Here is a 21462-nt window from a genome sequence, read left to right as displayed (position 1 = left end):
TTTGTATAATATGTATGTAAAAACTGTGTTTTCTTTTTTTTTTTTTTTTTTTTGTATATATAAGTTGTATAACAAAAATAGGGGGCTGAAGTTGGTGTTCTTGTTGGTGTTGTTCTGGTTCTTGTTGTTGTAGTTATTGCATGTTGTTTATTTAGTTGCTTTGAATTTATCCCGTCATCGTCGCTGCGTCAGCTTTTCAAATGGGACGCGTAAAGTTGGCCGGAAACAGGCCCTTCTCGTTTGTGCCTTCCTTTTGACCCATTAGCCAGCCCTCCTCCTGCAAATTGGTAATAAAAAACTGTATTCAATAAAAACAAGTAATGAAATTCTCGATCATAACACTCGGAGGGGCAACTAGCGCATGCTTTAACTCACAAACAGGGATTCTCTTAAGTCTTAACAACAATTTCATCGTGTGGCAACGAAAATAGTTTTACCTGATCCTCGGGATCATCGTACTCGATGACGCGTATGATGTCACCAATCTCGAAGCTCAGCTCGTCGACATCCTCCTTGACGTAGCCATAGGTCGCCTTAACGCGATATAGCACACCAGGTGGCAAATCAGCGGTATTGGCATCTGTGAATAAAGTTCCAGTTCAATTTATACTCTCGATTCAGAAATGATTTGTCATTAAGTAGCATCGATTGCTGTACAATTACATTGTTCTTATATATAGATATAGATATGCATAAACTCTGTTTTTAGTGCACAAAACGCATAGGCAAGAACAGAACTTGCTGTTAATATATGTAATTTAAAAAAAAAAACACAACTCGCAGCCTATTTGGGTTAGTCGGGTTTAATAGGTAGCTTTTAGGTATTATTACGTCGGCAATTAGCTCCATCGATTAAACAAAAGACTTAGGCAGCGAACGTGCAAGCGATGTTTGTTTGTTTAATGATCAAATGAGTGAGTACGACTTAAGACTAGAGAGCCTACTTGCTGATAGACACCTGCAACCAGTGTTTCTTTTTTCCATTTGTTTACATTTTATTACCAACAATTCCCACTTAAAATTTAGAGCAGCCTTAAAAATTTATTTCTACAGTTTGTATATCCCATTGCTTTGTGTGTGACAACGATATATACAAGCATATAATCTAAGAATAGTAGACAGATGAGTCGCGTGAAACAGATAATTGTGGTGAATGTGCTCAAGGTGCATTTCAAAGTAAACAGTTGCCAGCTAGCGCCATCTATGGTTAGACGGCGTCACACAAGTAATCTTCAAGTTGTATGTTAACTCTACAGAGCTGTAACCGAAATTCAAATCTTAACAGCTGTTTACTTTGCAATCCAAGTTGTGTAATAAAATGATGCGAGATTTATTTATATACTTGTATGAAAAGGCACCGCTAAATGTAGACTCGCAAGGCTGATGACTGCCTGAGAATCGAATATTATATATATATAAATTATTGATTCGCCCGAAACGCACATGCTTTGGCCCAGTTGTTTACAATTTGCGGTTAAGTTTACGAAGTACAGATACAGGACATCATCAACAGAAACTGAAGCTTTTTAGAGATACAATATAGTACAATAGACAAGCCGCTGTCAGACGCTCTCAGGCTCTATCGGGCAACCAAGTGAATCCATTCAGTATAGTATATATAGAGTATACAGAGACTTTCAAAAATTGTTTGAGTGTTTCTTGTTGTTGAGTGAGTGAGTGGGTGGTTTGATTGTTTGGTGGATTTTGGTGGTTGGCGCCCAACGAGAGACAGCAAAACGACAGACAGACACAAGTGTGTAGAGAAGTAAATGCACAGACAGACCCAGTTTGAAGTTTTTGTTCGTAGATTGTGGGAGCTTACTCACCCTTGGGCACTTCGTAGATGCGCTCGTCATCTTCGTCGAAGGGATTTTTATTAGAATGCTTATTAACAGTTTGGCTATTAACTAATTGGTTTTGGATAAGGCTAACTGTTTCTGTATCTGTAACTGAGTGCGTTGTATTTGTGTTTGTTGTTGTTGTTTCTTTACCTAATTTCTTTTGCTTGTGCTCCTCAAGCGAACTCGAATTGCCATTGGCATTCGACTGACCATCCGGCAGCTCTTTCGGCTGCTTGCCGGGCTCTTTTGCCGTAGTGGTAGTGGTGGTGGAGTTGCTGTTGGTGCTAGTGGCTGTGGGTGGTGCTGCTGCCACTTCATTGTTGTTGCCATTTGATGCGGCCGGCGCTGCTGCTCCTGCTGTTGTTGTTGTTGTGGTTGTTGTCGTTGTCTCTTTACCATTAGCTGCCATTTCACTGGTTGATTCCTCTGTTGTGGTTGTGGTCGTTGTTGTTTTTGTTGTGTTCGCATTGGGGCTGCTCAGCTCAGCGGTCTCCACCAGCTTTGTTGTTGTGGTTATTGTGGTGCTGATGCCATTAGTTGCCGCTGCTCCTGCGGCTGCCCTCTCCAGCTGCTGCACGGGGCTGTCTGAAAGCTGTGCCGACTCAGGCGTCGGCTCTGGCGTTGAAGAAACTGAATCAAATCGTGGCTCAAGCATTGACGAGCTTGTGGATGTTGCTATTTTTTGTTTGTTTTGTTTTTATTTTATATATTGATGCGTGTGTGTGTGGTTTTATTTTTTTGGTATTGTTTTATACGTTGATATTGATTTTGTTGTATGTTTTGTTTTTTTATTAAATGTGTGGTGGTTGTTGTTAATTTATTTGTTTTATTTTTGGGCAGGGTTAGCATCATTCCAACAAAAACAATACATTGGTTTAATTCATAAAAGAAGAGAGAAAAAGTAAAAATATAACTCAACACATGCATTGTTAAGGGCACATTGGGTAAATCTTGTTGTTGTTCAGATTGCGAAAAGAAAAAGCACAACTGACAACATTCCATTTGTTTTGGCGGCCCACGATTCGATTCAACAAAATATAGATATTCAAATATTGTTTTCCATTACAGTGCATCAATTATTAACTAATTAATAAGACCAGACCAATAAACAAAATCTTTTGCCAAATATTTACATAGCAAAATTGTATACAAACTACAAATGACAAAAATTTAGCCCTCTAACAATTGGAATGTTGAAAGTTCATCAAATTAGTTGGCGACAACTAAATAAAAATTTTGTCTTTATAAATTGCCAAAAACTAAAAAAAAAAACTTCAAAAAACGCCTTCAAATTTTGCATAAAAAATATAAAATGGGCGCATAAGATATATAATAATATATGAAATATATACAAATATTTTATATATTGTGTATAATATTGAGTTCTTTTTTTGGGTTTATACATATATTAATAATTGGGAATTTATTTTACACTTTGGCGATATGTAATGGAATTTTTTTTTTACAGTTTTGAGCAATTTATAATTTATCATTTGGTTGATTTGTTGTTTTTATTGAAACACAAAAAAGGGGGAAAAGCGAAAAGAATAAACAAAATAAAAACGTAAATGCGTAAAACTTCATAAATATTCAAAAATTAATATTGAAAATTAATCGATTACAGATGAGAGGGTGAGAGAGACAGAGCACCTCAAGGGCGTCTACTACTTACGACTGTTGGCCAGGCTGGAGCCGCCGTTTGTGGTTATTTGATTCTGATAGTTGCTATTGTTGGCATTGGCATTATTCAATTTGTTCACTGGCGATTGCACTGGACTCGACGTCTTGATGGCATTTACTGTGTGACAATCGAACAAAAACAACAATTTTTAACATGCATAAATGATATGAATTTATTCAGGGTCTGCTTACTTGCTTGCTTGCGCAGCGTATTTGAGCCGCGCTGCGATTCTGTAGCCAGTTTATCAACAATTGCCTCAAGTTCCGCATAGATCTAAAAGAGATATTGAAGTAATTAGTATTGGATTTATACGATTATCTCTCGGCTCATACCTTGGCCGTTTCATTGTGGAACACTTGCTCGGTGGCGAACAGTGTCTGCAAATTGGTAACCAAAAATAATATTCTCGAGTCGTAGAGGGCGGGCAACTCGTCGTGCAGTTCCGTATTCAAAATTTCGTAGGTGCGACGTGCCTCCTCCAATTGCTCACGACCTTTGGTTAGCTGTAGGAAATTAGAAGCAAAACAATTAATGAATGTAAGAAGCCAATTACATTTATGCAAGGCTATACAGCCTACACATAAATATTCATTTTGGTCAATTATTTCTGAGCCTACCTTAACATCATCCTTGCGCTTGTTGGCATTGGCCTGCAGATTCTGGAACGAGTGACGTTGGCCATCGTAGTCAATGAGCTTGCGATTGCGTTTCTCCACCTTCTTCTTCATTTCGGGAAACTGTCCGGTGTATGTGTTCAGCGGTATCAGCACCTGATCACCCAGTTTGTGTGCAAAGTCCAGCCACAAGCTCTCCGAGGCGGCGCTTTGTGCTAGCAGAGCATCGTAGCCGCTCCATTGTGGCTCATAGACTTCACACACGGCATCCATCAGCGACTTTGAGGCGGTTTGTGCGGCTGTCAATTATATTATTTTTAAGAATATGAATTATAATTTTTAATTGAATGGGAAGTTAATGGCTTACCGCGTATGCATCTTATGTAGTTATTGAACTCCTTTTGTAATTTGTTGGCATTTGTTTGCTGGCGATTGAAATTATTCAAATGATCATCAAAGATCTCATCTGCGGTGCGATCAACTTTGCCCAAATTTTGTAGAATCTGCAAGTGAATTAAAATTGAATGAAAAACCCAATTCAAAGCAAGTGTATGTATGCATGTGTATTGGCGTGGGCGGGTGTAGACCAAGGTCATAGCTTAAAGTGACTTCAAGTGTGGGCATTTGCTCTTTTCAAGCCCGACCACGTACGTAATCCAAGCCCAATTACCACTGTAGTGGCAACATATTTCATTGGCACTTAGCACTAAGAGCACAAAACACACACACACACACACACACACACACACACACACACACACACTGACACACTCACATACACAGACAGAATGTGTAGCCAGCAAATGGCGCATTTATAAATAAGAAAAATCATTTGGCAAGCATTGCCTGTGGCCCGGCTAAGTTTTTGTTCAGTTTTTTACATGTCTCAACTCGCAAAAAATAGCATAGAAAAGAAGAACAGCCACAACAAGAGAATAAAGAAGAATAGAACTTAGCAAAGCGCTAAATCTGTTGCCACATGTCCGTCCACGTTCACGTCCGATTGGGGTTAAGAACGCCATTCGGACGGCAGCCTCCGGTCAATTTGTGGCTGCAGCCACTTGAATTGCTAAACGCTTTGCCACTACAAAAAATCAAAACTGGAATGTGGTAAACGGAGCAGAGCAGAGCAGAGGAGGAGGGCGGACGGCGTGTTGATAAGTTGTCAATTGCTGACACAACCTTGTAACAGTTTTCAGCAACGCCCACGCCTCAGTTGTGTGACCCCATACAGAACAAACAAACAATAAAAGAGGCTGCACAGCATTTAGAGAGAGAGAGAGAGAGGCAGAAAGAAAGAGAGCGAGAGAGAGAGTCTTTGTGTGTGCAATTAACTGTGTCACAGCTGCAAGCTGCACAACTGTGCGTATACGCAATGCAAATTTTAGGCTAGCATCTTTTTGCTGCTATTAGCATATTCGCCACAAAGCCAAACAAGCACAAGCTGTGCAAATATTTGAAATGAGATAACAAGATAACGAATCAGCATTCTACACAAATTCTACGTCTACAGATATAACAGTTAGATAAGCTCAAGCAAACAACTAAGATAATTCGTCTAATGTGCCAGAGCTGTGCTAAAATTCGCCCAAAACTCGTAGAGCACAAGAGTGTATGTAGCACTACTTCCTCTGTAGGAAACGTTGCCTTAAGTGCTCACACCGAACGCGACCCGTTATGAATGATTAACCCAAACGCATATATGCGATACGCATGTTAAATGAGGTAAGGCAGGTAATTGGAGGCAAGCGTTAAAGTCGTTAAAATAACCAACAAGACGAAACTCAAATGCCCTTGAAACTTAATGGCAGGGAAAATTTTCGAAATTGTGAATGAGTTGGTCATAATAAGCGCTACGAAATGAGAACTATTTCATCTTTGGAATATGGAGAAATATGGCAAAATGTTCTGAATAATGGTATATATCTGTATATATATTTATATACTTGTATCATAAATATGTATATACATATATATCAAATTAGTTACTTTGCATAATGTTTACTGCTAAACATTTCTTCCTGGCTCTTCTGAGCATCTTTGACAACTAAGCTGTGATATGATATTAACAAATATCTACAAAAAAAAAATATAAACTTGATTCTTTTTATTGTTGCCACAGCCCCAAAAAAGGGCAGCTGTTTTAAGTTTCATTCAACAGAAGTAATATAAATGCAGCTTCTGCCTATTCGTTAAGTGTATGTCAAACACACACACACACACACACACACACACACACACATGCACACATCGTATAACTATGGTCATATTCAGCACACATAAAAACCTTTTATGGACTCACTGACCAGCACACACACACTCACTCACACTCGCACATTGATGGCTTTATTGTGGGCAGTTTCCCAGCAACCTGTTGACGCATTTGATGACCATTTTCGTAACTGAAAACCGGCAAAAGCTAAAAGAACCAGCCAGGTCTTAACTGTTCAAATGCTTTTTGATTTTGTTATTGTTATTGTTAACCTTAATTGGTAAATCGAAGACTGCAGTTACACACACACTCACGCACACACCTGTATATATAACCAACCTGTGTATATAACTGCTTTGAGCCCACGTGTAGAAAACTTCAACCAAATGCAGCGAATGATTGTGTGTGGGCGTTCTATGATTTTAAATGTGTGTGTGTGTTGCCAGGGCAGGCAAAGCTTTATTAATTAACACACACACACACACAAACAAACACACGAAATTTATTATCAATTTCAGTGTCAATTAGTTCCTCAGCTGCCTCAACTTCAATGCAGATAGATATGAATAGATATGATTGCGTTATTGGCGGATGATTGGACTTTGTGTGGTTATCGCGGCACAGTGCTGGCCATAACCGCAGCCTTTCCACTTCCGCTCTACAGGTCTCAGAACACTTGGCACTTGTCCTTCTGACCAAATGTATATGGCCAGCATATTTGTAAAGTCTCGCAGCAAGTTTGCGTCATCGAACTGTCCCAGCTATAGACGGTAAATATAGAGTATATGCAGATACATATACACTCAGATATATACACATCTATATGTATGTATATAGATGCATACATATATCTAGCGTGTGTCATTTATTTTAAAATTTTGTGCTATCTCTCGCACTGGCTGTCGCTATATGTATGAGCACCTATATATAGTATAGTCATATATACAAGATGTGTACCAAAAGTTTATTTTCTGGCTGGCTAATTCCACGCATGCAACATGTGCGTAGAGCAAGAAAACCGTGGGCTAAGCTTTTGGCCTCAAGCCAGACACAGAGCTCGCTGTGATAGGGGCGTGGGGCATGGGGCATGGAGCATGGGGCGTGGGCGTACAGAGGAGTCACATAAAAGACAAAAACGATGACAACATCAGCGGCAGCAGCAGCGGCCTACAAGATACCAGATGCCAGTTGCACAAGTATCATGTAGCTGCAAAATGTGATTCAACTTTCAAAAAGTGCAACACATAAAATATAAATCGAAGCAAAAGTAGACAACAGACAGACACACACACACACAAAGACACCCATCATGATGGGCAGGCAAACAAAAGTAAAGTGCTTCAGCCGACATATTGTAGAAGGCGGGTGGGGCGCGGCGAGGCTCGCTGGGATATACTACGTATAAGCAAGCGTTGGCCCAGTTTCGAAGCAATCTACTGGCAACTGCTACAAGAAGACAATCAAACAAAAAACAAAAACAGAAAGAGAAAGAAGCCAAAGCAAAAGTGGGCAACGACCACCAGTTACCAACTACTACAAAAGCACACTTTGTGTTAGGGCCATCGAGTCAAACAATTACTGAGGCATTCACAGCGATTGCACATAAATATCAATATCGAAATTTCTGAATGAAATCAATTTTGGCCAATACAACCCATTTGGCTGCCTGTCTAGGGTATCAGCAATGGCAACGTCAGCTAAACGAGAAACTATTCTAGCTACAACAGGCAGTGCAAATAAAAAAGGGAATATTAAGCATAAACAGGCAACAAGACGGCAGCAACAAAAACAATTGCGAAGAAAAAGAGGAGGAAGAAGAAGAAAAGTTTTGTAGAAATTGTTGCCGCCGGCCAAAGTGCGAGAGACATCGCTAAGAGAGCAGAGCGGGAGCCGAGATGAATGGCAGGCGGCAAATGAATAAGAGAAATGGGTATGGAAAATGTGCCACGAGTAGATCGGTGTCAGAGCAGCGTGCCACGCCTTGTAAGCTGCCAGCCCATGGCACCGCCTAGCGGCAAGAGTTGAGGCCGTTGCCAATGCTGACAAGTGCTGCTGCTGCTGCCTGGCTTGATGGCATGCAAACTATGCATGTAACACAGGTAAGTCTCTCTGTGTGTATGTGTGCGTGTTTGTCAGTTAAAGAGCTAACCTATTACCACAAAAGCACATTTTCAACTTGTTGCCTGCGGTTAGCGGTAAAAACCAAAACATTCTCCATATAAAGTACAGCGATTGACTCTAACGACGATGACAGCAAAAAATAACGAAAACAAACACAACAAAAATTAAATAAACTTAAAAAAAAAAAGATCAACTGTTTTTGTGGGCAGTAAACCGGTTTTCAATTGCGACCCCTCCACACACACACACACTCACACACACATACGCACACACCCTCCAGACAGTAAGTCATATGACTTACACTTTATCTCAGATCGAGTTAGCAGCTCAGAAACGTGCTAACAGAAAAATATAATCTACGAGTAGCTGAGCACAGATCATATATCGTGTTAGTAATAGTTATTAATAACAGCGTCGGGTTTACATAAACAATTATTTTTATTTGCTAACCAAACTAATTGAAAATGGGACGACACGCTGAAAGCCTACCAGTGAAATACCCATTATACACGTTTTATAAATTAGAAATAGATTAGAAATATGGAATTAAGTTTTTTTTAAGGGAATCATTAGCTTTAGAGTAAGTTTATTAATCTACTATATTAGAAATATATCAAATATATTTGGTTTATTGAATTGGATTGAGATTTTAATAAGTTTAGTAATTTTTTATTAATTTTATTTGTATATATTATTTTTATATACCTTACTTTATTTATTTATTTAGTTTAAAAACAATACTCAATTATCAGTTCAATCTTGTTTAAATTCAAACTCAAGTGGAAAGCAAAGAAACTAAATAAAATATATATTTGCAGCAATAACACCATTTCATTGGTTTCGCTGTGTATGTAAGCGCAGACTTTGTACATACATACATACATACATACATACATACATACATACATACATACATACATATATCATTCGCTTTAATCGACCCATGTGTGTATGTAAATTAAAACAGTTCATTGCGCAATCGAATACAAATGCGATTTGTTTATGCGACGTTTTCAACTTTGGCTTCATTTGCATAATTTCATTTAATACATATCAGATGGCTGTCCTGCTCTCTCCCATTGGTATGATAGGTGCGCACTCACTCTCTTTCGCTCTCTTGGCTCTGCGTTTGGGCTTTCTTTCGCATTCGATGCGACGTTATTGCTTTAAGCTTAAGCAAGTGGAAAGTGAAACTCGGTAGAAAGTTTGACTGAAATGCCCAATGAAAATAACTAATATTTATCTATGCTAGAGTCTCTCGCACCGAACCACCATGATTTATCTATTAGCATTAGCTAAAAAAAAAACTCGAAATTAACCAAATAGAAATGGAACATAATGAGTCAAGCATGAGACAAATAACTGTTACTGGTAATGGCTAAGCAATATCTGGCAGACATATATCATTCGGAAGAAAAGAGCTTAGCCGCATGTTGAATTAAGTTACGTAAGTTTCAAGAATTCAGCTACGAAAGAACCTGTTGCTCGAAACTATCCACACGGCAATACAATAAACAAAAACTGTCCCCAGCGGAAATAAACAGCCACACACACACTCACACGCACACACACGCATACATATGTGGGGTAAATGTTTATAATGACATAAATATAATGGAAAACCTGTCTAAGCTTCAGAGATCGTTAATATTCGCTAGCTACGAGCATTTGAAAGGCGAAAACAAAGCAGCAACAACAACAATAACAATAAAAACTAAACAACAAATGTGGCTGTGATTATTAACCATTTCTAGGCATTTCATTCAATAATTATTTGAATTTTTTTTCCCATTTTTTTCCAATTTTTTATGTTTTACATTGAATTTTTATAGTTGGGCTTTTCTCCACATTTTTGATTTGTTGTTTGATTTTAAACTCGTTACGCTTGTTGTGTTTATCTAACCCGCTCCGCATTGCTCTTCGCAATTAGCCTTACACGTTTTCTATTTATTCGAAAAACATTTCGCTACGCAACGAGCAGTCAATGCTTGGGAATGGACTTGAATTGATTTTGTTTGGCTTCATCGCAAAGACTGTCAAATGTAATTAGTGCAGTTAAAAGCGCAGTCGTAAATCAATTTACTGCTCAGAATATGTAAATACCTATTATCTGTCTTATAGAAGCATACATATCTACATCTATGTATGTACAGGCGTGCCTCTACATATGTAGCCAGATAGCTGCATCTAGTATAGGCCCGCATTATAGCTGGCTAATAGAAAATGCAAATATTTTTGCCAACTGCAAAGAATTTACTGGGCCCAGAGCATGTATCTATATACTTAGACACACATACAGGCATTAGTGTGCGTGTGTGTGTGCTCACTTAAAGCTTTTGGTCTGAACGAAGAGAATAAGAGAAAGAGTGCGCGAATAGAACTTGAGAGAGATGTGAGTGAGCGAAGCACATGCATACACTTGGCGAAAAACTTAATACTATTGCTTGTGAAATTATATCAATTTACTAAAACTCATTTTATTTTCAATTCTAATTAAATTAATTTTATTTTCGACCCTCAGCTCCAAAAAGTGTTTGGGTTTTCTGTTCTTTTAATTAGAATTTCGGATTTTTTGTATTCCAGATAATTTCATATATATTTGTCTCCTAATTGCATTATGCTTTTTTTTACCGCCTACAGTTATCAAAACCAAAAACAAATTTGTATTTTCGATTCATTTGCCAAAAATGATAATTACCGTACATTAATTTATCGTTAATCTTTGCACACTCTCACACATACAATCGCATATCTTTTTTTTGCTTGTGTATTGAACTTTTGTTTATTTTCTTTTTATTTTTGGCCGAAACGTGAAAAATGTGACGCTGCTGTGCTGTGCTGTGCTGTGATATATAAAAATTAGCTCAAAATACATATACGCTATATATGTATGTATATTGAATAGAGTTGGCGACCGGACAATGGATCGTATGCGTTATATAAGTGCTTGCGGTCGTGCCCAGGCATATGATAGAGCCATGCTAATCAATCACAAGCTATTCTGAATATATGTATGTGTACCCATAAGTATGCATTATATGGTATCTGCCAGGTACTTGGCATGTATCGCTCTCCCCTACTCCCCACTCCCTCTCCCTCTCCCTCTCCCTCTCTCACTCCCTCTGTCAATTATACCTTTGGCCGGCAATGCGGTCAAATCATGAGCTCACACTTAGCATATAACTCATTATGAGCCACAAAATAGAGGGAACTAATAGAGTGTCACTTATAGTTAGTTAGTGCGACTTAAGGCACATTTTCAGGCCATTCGTAGATACAATTTGAATCTGTGTCGTGCCGTTTAACAGCGCTGTGTAAATGGAAGACACCGGCAAGTGTTGACTGTGTGTTTGGCTGGCTGGCTGACTGTTGCTCAAGCGGCAACAGGTAGACACCAGATCAAGCACTGAGATCGGCTTTGTTTGGCCGGCGAGGGCACGTGATTTGCATAGATATCAAATCCAAAATCAAAGTACTTAACGGCACGTGACGCCGCAAGACGCAGCTACAAAAAGTGTTGGGCAATCTGAAAGTACGCCCCATTAAGATCGAACGTACGAGTAAACAAAATGTACAAATACTATTTGTTTCTAGTTTTCGCTTTTCAGATGAACTTTTTGGTTTATAATTTTCGTAGATTTGCTGCCTGCCCAACTGTGAAAACCGGGTCAAGAGCAATATAAACGAATTGCTCCACAGAAGCGAGCATTGGAGTGAACAAAAACAAAACTCTTGGATAGCTTTAGCTCTATTTGCTGATTGAAGGCATAGCTGAAATCTTTTAATATGAACCTATTTGAATTGATGAAAGGAAAAGTGTTCTGTTATTATATTCATAACAAAGTTATAGTACTATAAGTTATGCTTCTCCATTTCTCTTATCATATCTTATCATGTTTGTTACACACACACACCCACTCGCCAATTACAATTGTTTAACTAATTGTAATTGGTATTATTAAAATATAAACTTCTAGAAGGCTAAACCCAAGCGTGTGACTCGTTAAGCCACAAAGGCAATCAACGCCAATTGTGGTCTTCAAAAGTGAAAAGTTTGAGCTAGGCCACAAGGTATCAGTGTCGGATATGGTATATACATATATGTCATACATATATATAGGTATATACCCTCTATTAACTACTGTTTAACACACAACAGTTCTTTATCAATTCATTTTAACAGCAAGACGCATTGTACACTAATAAATTCGCATCTAATCGCAATATTAAAACCGAAATCAAGTGTAGAAACCACTTGAGTAGTGAATTCACAACTATTTATGAACCAAATATGGTATTGGTAACAGGCAAACAGGCAAAACACAATGAAGCATATAGTACTAACTGAATGACAAGAAAATGCCAATAACCCGCAGATACAATGGGAATTGCGCAACGGGCAGTGCCAGTGGCAGTGGCAATGGCAGTCGTAAGTATATATACGCTCGGTCGCGCTGGACGCCTCAGTTGCTGATAACACACAAAATTCCATTACACAAAAAATAATTTCGACTTATCAGCTAGAAAATGCCCGAAAAGCAAATCTCAAAGATAAGCGAATACGCTACGCTTTTAACTGGCTTTTCGCGTGCCCCTGACTAAAGCAGCTCAAGAATTTGATTTTCATAAAAAATGAGCGGCAAAAAATGGAAAAAGTGTGCCAAAGAGATTTCGTGTCTGGCTAATAAATAATCAGAGACGCTAGCTTAATTATAGTGACTATGTGTGTGTGTGTGTGTGTGTGCGTATGTGTGGATATATGTTTGAGCTGCGCATGGTTTTGATGTCGTGTCAGGAAATTTCGCTGCCTGAGCTGCGCTTTAACAGACAAGTTGACGTTTCTCACGCATCGCTACCGATTGACAAACTTATTGCCACGCCTTTACCTTTCTTTATATAAGATATTTAGATATAAGTATTTATATATATAAATATGTGCAAAGATAAAGTCAGTGAACTGCTCTTAATTATTAGCTCAGCTTAGCTGTTGAGTAAAATGTATTTGAAGTAAACAACATTGGCATTTTCCACTCGATCGATGCGAACCAAAGGCGAACACCTGATGATGCCGTCAAGTGTGTGTGTGTGAGTGTGTAGGAATGCAAACACACACAACAGCACATACATATATATATACATTCATTTATACACACACACTCTCACTGACTACACCGAGCCGTTGCACTTTTGGGCCCAGTCAACTGCAAAACAGCCATTGGGGCACTGGCCAATTGGCCAATTCCAATTTATTTACATTGAATTGTAAATTTGAAATTTGAAATTGCATTTACAAGTTGCGTATCTGGAATTGCATTAGCGAAATGCATTTGCAATTGTCGTTAACCATATACGACTTCGAGTGCAGCCATTTGTATCTTTTGTACAGCCACAGCATTGCTTTAGCCTCAAATGAGATCAAAATGCCAAAAAGCCGCAAGGCTAAAGCCGCATTAAGCAAAATCTAAGCGATAAACAAAATTTAAATAAAATTTAATGCTGACATTGAACAATTTAAATACAGATAAGACCCAGAGTTATTTAGAGTACTAATTCAAAACTACTTTAATCTAATGCAAATATCTCTCTACTAGATACAATTCGCTAAGATTTCTCTCTCTTTTTTATGTAGAAACATCATCAGGTAATTATTACATTAAGACTTCTTGATCGCTAAGAACTAAACTCGGCTTGCCAAATCTTGACAGAGTTGATTATTTGATTATTTTAAGTACATTATTACTATTATCTAACTAACCGCAAGTCTATGCGAATGTCAAGTAAATCTCATTGAAATTAACGATGCCTCCCCGCCAGCGTCTACATTTCCGTTCGCCCCTGTTCGCTCCCCCCCGGCGGTTGCATAAGGCAACGCAATTCAGCGCTGTGCAAATTGAAAACGACGGCAACCTTCAGCAAGCAGCAGCAGCCGTAGCAGCAGCTGACAGTGGCCCGTGGTTCGAATTTAGTGCATTATGATTGCACTCCAACAATTGTCCCTGATTGCTGTTGCAGCCAGGCGGTTGTGCAACGCAGCCAACACGAAGGTTGCCCCTGCCAGCCAAGCCACGCCACCCACACTGATGTGCCACTTCAGAGCCACTCAAATGGATTCCAGGTGCGGATCTCGTTAAGCCGCGATTTGTGAACTATGCTAATTTTTTCTATTTTTTTCTAGTTTGCTCAATTCCTCTTGCGATGCATTCGAGCGTAACCAAATGGCAGAGAGCGAAATTGAGCACGTTGCAATTAAGCGAAATTAGGCAACCGCCGCGTATACGTAATATTGCTGCAAGAATTTCATGGGGCACAAAGTTTGCTAAGGGTGCGAATTTGGCGAAAGCCAAAGAAAGTTTGGCACTTGATTAGCAGCATTTAATGACTCAATTAAGTCGAGCGACGGGGGCAGGGGCTCTGCTTATGATATTTGCATTTTATATTTAGAAACGTTGATTGCATAAGCTGAAACGCAGTTCGTTGCTTGAAACCGGTTTTCATATTTTTGCCGCAGCTATTGTGAATTTTTATTTGGTCGCTGACAAAAATCGCGCAAAAAATACTATACATACATATATATTTATAATCATGTTTACAGGGTGCTTAAAACAAAGGGCATACAAATAATTCCCAGGCCAGTCCCAGTCAGCCAGCCAACCGGCCAACCAGCGAGCATCCAGCGTGCGCACTTTGTCTATCTGTATCTGTGTCTGTGTATATCTATTTATCTCCCAGATGCATTATACTCTATGACATTCAACTGAAAAAAAGTAGCACAACATCCGAGCGAATCGCGTGCTTCCCCCTCACATTGTGGGTTGAGTGACGCTTTTTGTTCTAGGGCAGAGTTTTCTCTATTTTCACATTTCCGCACACAAAAGCCAGCGAAAATGCAGCACAGAATTTTAATTTTCATTTTAATTTAACTAGGCATAGAGTTTCACAGGCAGATGCAATTGCGAGAACCTAAACTAAATGAGCACAGCTCAAAAAAATCCCCTATTTACTGCAAATACAAACAGATTTATGGATAGCATTAGATGTTGCTTCAGCCGACTTGCTAATCTTTTGAAATTACCTCCATAAACATGTTCTACAAAACGAAATGAGTGCGTTTCATGAACTGCCTGGGCACATTGCTAAATCCTATAGTCTATAAAAGTAGAATGAGTTTTATATTGTGCATCGGAGACGTCGCTGTAGCTATATATTGTTCACTATCAGTGTACTTTCTACGCTAACTAGTTTATGTCTAGACTAGATGTAGTTTTCTACACCGAATGAATCACGGGGATAGGTCAACTATATCAGCAAGCACTGTATCAAGAGCTCAGTAAATGAATGAAGCATTATTTGAATCTGTGAATCTGAATTAATAAATATTCGAATAGAAAATATCAATTGAAAAAATATCTATATTAAAGATAGCCGAATTTTTTTTTAATATTTAGCCAACAAATTTCATTATATACAAACAAAACACTCATTAATTACATAAAGCATTTATAAGCCAAAACAAAAGTTTATAATATACGCCAAAATACAGTGCTATCATGCAGCAAATGAATACTTCTCTCGACTACAGATAAGTATACTTAATTTATGCAATTTGTCATAAATTTCATTTATAGATTTATATTCAATAAACAATTGGGCGCCAACTCTTTAACTTTGGCATATTGCAATATCTACTTTGGGAACATTCCAGACATGCCAAAATCTATAATAGATCATGGACTGTTTCAAAATGCTGCCAAAAATACATGTTGCAAAAAAAACAAACAACGAAGAAAAAAGCCTGTTAAGTCTGGGCAAGGCTAAGGCTAATGGCAACACAATTTGACGCTTGAATAGAGCCAACATCGATCGATTCAATCACACGATCGTATTAATTGCAGTACACGAACGGGTACATTGTGCTAGGTTCTATGTCTGATATATGTAGGTATATCATTGCTGCTGGTGTTTGTGTGTTCTGTGTGTTCGTGAGGCCGCAGCTAATAAAAAGTTAACAACACAAAAATTACGTATTCGACCCGTGAGCAATGCGAATACTAATTGACCTTGCCAACCACTTCAAATGTGGCTGCTCACTTGAAATGATTATTATTTGTCTTATTGTTTTTGTTTTTTGTATGGGGATATACATATTTTGTATTTTCTTCTGAACGAATGATATAAATTTATGTGGTTTATAGCGGACGCAAAGGTGTTGAAGCAAAGCACTTATGAGCTGTATGAAAATAGGCATAGAGTTCATGCGCCGACACTCGACTTCTCGAAGAACATCCAGCAAGGGAATTCAATTTGTCTGGCCGGCCATTGTGTGTTTGTTTGTGTGTGTGGGAGGACGGAGCTGGAGCAGATGGAGTGGGGCAGCTGGAAGAGAGACTGGCAACTGTTGAGTTATTGAAACGTCCGTTGTAGTGGCTGCTGGACAATTGCATGAAATGAATCAAGTGAAGTGCCGATAAATGTCTAAACGTAATTCAATTGTTATGCAATCAGCCAAGTGACGAGACATATTCAATCAAAGAAAACATTAAAGCACAGAAGAAGAAAAAAGCAACAACAACAACAACTCTAAAGAAAAGGAGAAAAAAACATTTCCCACATTGCGGAGTCGTCACTTTGCGTTGATTTTTGTTGGCAATTTCTATAATTGAATTTTTTAATAAGCTCGCCTCTCTATATATACCCCATAATCAAATGGCTTATAGCACACACACACACAAACACAGAGACACGCAACAGAGCATTATCAGTGCACGTCAGCATGAATTGTATCCGTACTCAATGCTGTATCTATATGTGTGTGTGTGCGTGTGTGTGTGTGTATGAGTGTGATTGTGACAGTGCTTTGTAGCCACTTCATTCGAGCAGCTGTAATCGCTTGTCTGCGCGCTCGATTGAATCACTTAATAAGCGATCTGCAGCTGGAGTATACACCCCCCATTTGCTTGAGTCGCCCGGAGGGGCGTATACACTGCACCTGCACATCGATATGGCCGTAATAGTCAGCCAGCAAGGCGAATATTCGTCAGTATATTCATCAGGTCTGAGACTCATTTTTGTGCGCCGCACAAACTGCTGGCGCTTCACTTATTCTCGATCCAATCAATTCCGAGTATTTACTTAAAGACTTGTTTATCCTAAACTGATACGAATTCGACTTGATTTCGGGTATTGCATTTGCTTTTGGTTTTGGATTACTGTAACAACAGTACTTCATGTTTGCGCCTGGGAAAACAGAACTCTGCAACGGAACACCAAAAGAATTGAATATGCCCTTATGCATTGAGTTATAGCAAGCTTCAAACATGTAATTGAATCAACGAAATATTTATACATATATTTATTTACTAAGGAATTTTACTTGGTTACATTTTGTTTTATTATAAATTGAAATAAATGTATACTGTTTCAAGGTTTCCTTGTAAAAGGTAATATAAGTATTTAAACGAGCGTCTGTCTAGACTAGCAGAAGTTATTGGCAAATATGATATATGGAATGAGTTTGCTGGCAGATGACAACTGCACCTGCTGAGGTGGTGTTTTAATAGATTTGCAATGATATATAGTCAACAGACTTTGCGAATCTAAGGGAATTTCCAATCAACTTTCAGCAATTAAAGATAAAGAAACCAAAGACTATTCCCCTCTAATGGATTCGTTAGTCATAAGCATGCGAAACTATTTTAAGTACGGAATAAAAACAAGGAAACAATGAAATGTTGAATGAACAATGCTTATCTCATTTAATCTGTATAAAATCAATTTGATTTCGCTTTGATTACAGGCTTGTTCTTTTTATTGCTAAGGCACAACTGAAAATAATTGACTTTTTACGCAATCTTGTCTTAAATAGAAACAATTGACATTTAAAGATCGAAGAAGAAGAAGAAGAAGCAGCAAGCAGCGACAACATACACGAAGTTCAATATGCAACAGGCAAGTTTGTGAGTTTCTAAAAATTGAGCTGCCAATAAAATGTCAATCGCTGCTGCAGTTCAGCAGAGATAGAGGCACGGAGAGGGGGAGAAAAAGACTGAGAAGTTGGGTGTGGGAAATAGTTGATAGTCAACAGCAACAAAGAGAAAAGCAAATTTTGGCAGCTGTTGCGGGACGCGCTTAAAAATAGCAACAAATATGCGAGACAGCAGCGCGGGCGAAATTTCGCAAAAAAAAGAAGATACACACACACACATACGAAATAAATTAAAATAAAATTACTTATGCGATAGAAAAGTGTTGGTTGTAGCTTTTGCGAAAATGAAAACTTAAGATATCTATAAAATAAATAAAAAGAAAAGTCGAAGGCGGCGAGTTATAAAACAAAAGATACATTTGTATCTACTATGTAGACGAATGGAAGAGTGAAGAGGCATCTATTTAAAGATTGACTGCCAGGCGACATTTTCACGTTGTTGGGCCAGTCACGCACCCAAAACGAAAATGTATCTAGGCGAGCGTCTGTGCTTCTTGTAGTTATGCCACGAATGTGTGTTTCGATTTGACAAGTTTTCTCTAAACCAAATGCTGTATGTCTTCTTTGCTATGAACGCGTGCGCTCAAAGCAGCTTGTTCCGCCTCTCACCCATACTCTCTCTCTCTCTCTCTCTGAGTGTCTTTGACCATCTCACTATCTCTGCATCTCTCATATATTACATATTGTACATTTATTGAAATGAGCACACAATGCGCAAATACAAAGCGCCGGGCAGCACAGCAGCACAGCGCAGCGCAGCGAAACGTGCTCGGTACAAACTAGTCTATAATTTTAAAAATAAACTCTACGCAAATTATGAAATATCCAAATTCTGCTTCTTTCTACTCTCTACACAAATTTCGAAAAGAAATTAGAACATTTAGAAATTTTTCGGATATGGTGTAAAGACGAATTCGTGCTTCTACAAACAAATTTTTAATACTCTGAATACTTGCCAATTAGAGCGAATCGGATCCGGATCCAGAACTAATTCGTATGAACAAAGCAATGTATTAACATGGAATGTTCTAATTTGCTAATGAACAAATTTTAAGCTCTACTAAGAAAAAAATGTACACATAATTGCTATTCTATTTCTACTAATTTAAGTCTTTTAGAGTAATACAAAATAAATATTAATACATATGCAAAGACTTACATATATAGATTTCTAATGAGTTAAAAATTAGCTTGCTATAAGAATTTACGAAAAAAAATAGTAAACATCTTATATATCTAGAAGTATTTTTTTTAAATATGTATCTAAAAATATTCTATTTATTATATTAAACCATTTCTAACGATTAAAAATAAGTTTTAAATATTAATTTATTTCGTGAAATTCATGCTCCAGTGTTTTTACTGTGATGTAGTTAATGCGAATGTTTCATCTGCTCAAATTGCATTCCAGGAAGTAGTTAGTAAATAGAATGCTCTGATGCTTAGGTTTAAAAATACACTCAAAACTTGCAATACGACATTTAGAAAAGGCCCCAAAGAATTTCGTTCAAGTTTAATGACCAACACGAGCGCTTCGGGCTGCTCATCCTCATCCCAAAGAGCAGACAGCATAGAAAATACCAACGAACTTTTAGAAATTCAACAGTAAATGCCAAGACTCACACACACATGCACACAGAGTCAAAGAGACAGATCGGTAGTGTAAGCGAGATGGCAGCAAATCAATACAGCGAAACTATTAAAGCGAGCGAAAGAAAGAAAAAGCATCATTCAGAGCTTAGATTACAGCATTTTCTAGCCGCTGTGGAATGCTGCTTTAGCAGTGGCCGAAAACTTGTTTACAAGACATCGCGACGTGCCAGCAGCGAGTGGGTCAAAATGCAGCTCTTTTACACTCTCTTACATGCATAGGTGTAAGTGTATGTGCGTGTGTTTGTGTGCGTGTATTGACATTCACATTATAGCTGAGCAGCGCTCCTGGACCAATGCTTGAGCGCCAAACTTTCACTTGTACACGCAGCGGCGGTATAGATGAAACAAGAGAAGCATAAAACAAGAGCCAGAGAGACGAAGACGACGGACATTGAGCGATGAAAATCAATGTAGCCAGAAACTTGATCGCCCAAAAGAAACAGAAAACAACAACAGCAGAGAAATGCTTCCTATTGCAGCGCCCTAGCGACAGGTGGCGTTGGAGCATCTTCTGTGACAGCTTTTACAACACTCATAAAGCTGGTAGATGTGAAGTTGTTTGTACTTTCTTTTGCCCAACTATTTATATGTGCGTGTGTATGTGTGGTGTGTTGTGTTAGCTGGAATCAATGAATTTTATAGAGCTTCTAATTGTACACAGTCGGCTGCTCCATTGGAAATAGGACAGGGACACGGCCCCCAAACGATACTTTACAGATGGGCGTTGCGGTGGGCGGTGCAATACACGCCCTAGAAAATGTCCCCGATTGCTTGGCCCAATTACTGCACCCATACGAACAGATATTTCAGCATACGTATTTATGGCACTCTTAACTTACCTTCTCCTTGGCACGTCCAGCGTGTTTTTGCATAGATTTTGCAAGCATGATGCCTTTATTTTCGGACATTCAATGAGCAGCAACGGTAACAACAATAACAAATAGATTCAACCGAAGAAGCAGCACAGGTTGTGTGTGTGTGTGTTTCAGTGAGTGTGAGTGTGTATATATGATATTCGTATATGCACTGCTGGTGTTCAGAAATATTCAAAGATTTCTGATTTGGCACAATATACACTGTGTGTAGAACAGAAGAACTCTCCGTTTTTCGGTTATCCGCTTTCGGGGAAATTTTAAATGCACATTTAACACACGACAACGGGCCACAATTTGTATTTATTGAACGTTGCTATTTTGATGCGATTTGGCCGCGTTAGTAGCACTCGAAAGTCACGAAATAATGGCACGTAAGCGCGCGGCTGCGACTTCAGGTGTGTCTTCGAACTTGACGCTGCTGCAGACGGAACGGGACTCATTTATTTATTTATAATTTATAATGTTTACACTCAAGCAACGTCG

The 21462-nt window shown here is 38.5% G+C and overlaps 1 protein-coding gene across 7 annotated transcripts; it reads right to left on the bottom strand.

The window, feature by feature from the left end:
• Window positions 1-28: 28 nt before the first annotated feature.
• On the bottom strand, window positions 29-21424 carry Amph (amphiphysin). Of its 7 annotated transcripts, none has more exons than XM_089470132.1 (10): window positions 20944-21424; window positions 4504-4639; window positions 4140-4435; window positions 3855-4025; window positions 3714-3795; window positions 3514-3639; window positions 1992-2456; window positions 1827-1943; window positions 438-580; window positions 29-298 (listed from the first exon to the last, which is right to left on the bottom strand). In XM_089470132.1, exons 1-10 carry the CDS (start codon window positions 21010-21012, stop codon window positions 197-199), a joined length of 1707 nt encoding a protein of 568 aa, XP_089326258.1. In that variant the 5' UTR covers window positions 21013-21424; the 3' UTR covers window positions 29-196. The 7 variants fall into 7 exon arrangements, with proteins under 7 accessions (XP_089326258.1, XP_089326257.1, XP_089326259.1 ...); XM_089470131.1 differs by having other exon boundaries at window positions 1992-2516; window positions 20944-21423; XM_089470133.1 differs by having other exon boundaries at window positions 1827-1856; window positions 1992-2516; window positions 20944-21422.
• Window positions 21425-21462: the final 38 nt, after the last annotated feature.

The sequence above is a fragment of the Drosophila arizonae genome, chromosome 5 (assembly GCF_054131065.1).
Source record: "Drosophila arizonae isolate 15081-1271.41 chromosome 5, UAZ_ARI_1.0, whole genome shotgun sequence".
In the NCBI taxonomy this organism is placed as follows: Eukaryota; Metazoa; Arthropoda; class Insecta; order Diptera; family Drosophilidae; genus Drosophila; species Drosophila arizonae.
Note: the sequence above shows the minus strand (reverse complement) of the source record. Positions and strands in the feature narration are given on the sequence as shown.

Excerpts from the sequence above, each read along its gene's own strand:
- Amph (XM_089470131.1), bottom strand. The coding sequence starts at position 21,012 with ATGTCCGAAAATAAAGGCATCATGCTTGCAAAATCTATGCAAAAACAC. Across the intron at positions 3,796-3,854 it reads TCCACAATGAAACGGCCAAG|ATCTATGCGGAACTTGAGGC; the intron begins GTATGAGCCGAG and ends TATCTCTTTTAG. Across the intron at positions 2,517-3,513 it reads CTCCAGCCTGGCCAACAGTC|CAACATCCACAAGCTCGTCA; the intron begins GTAAGTAGTAGA and ends AACAAAAAATAG.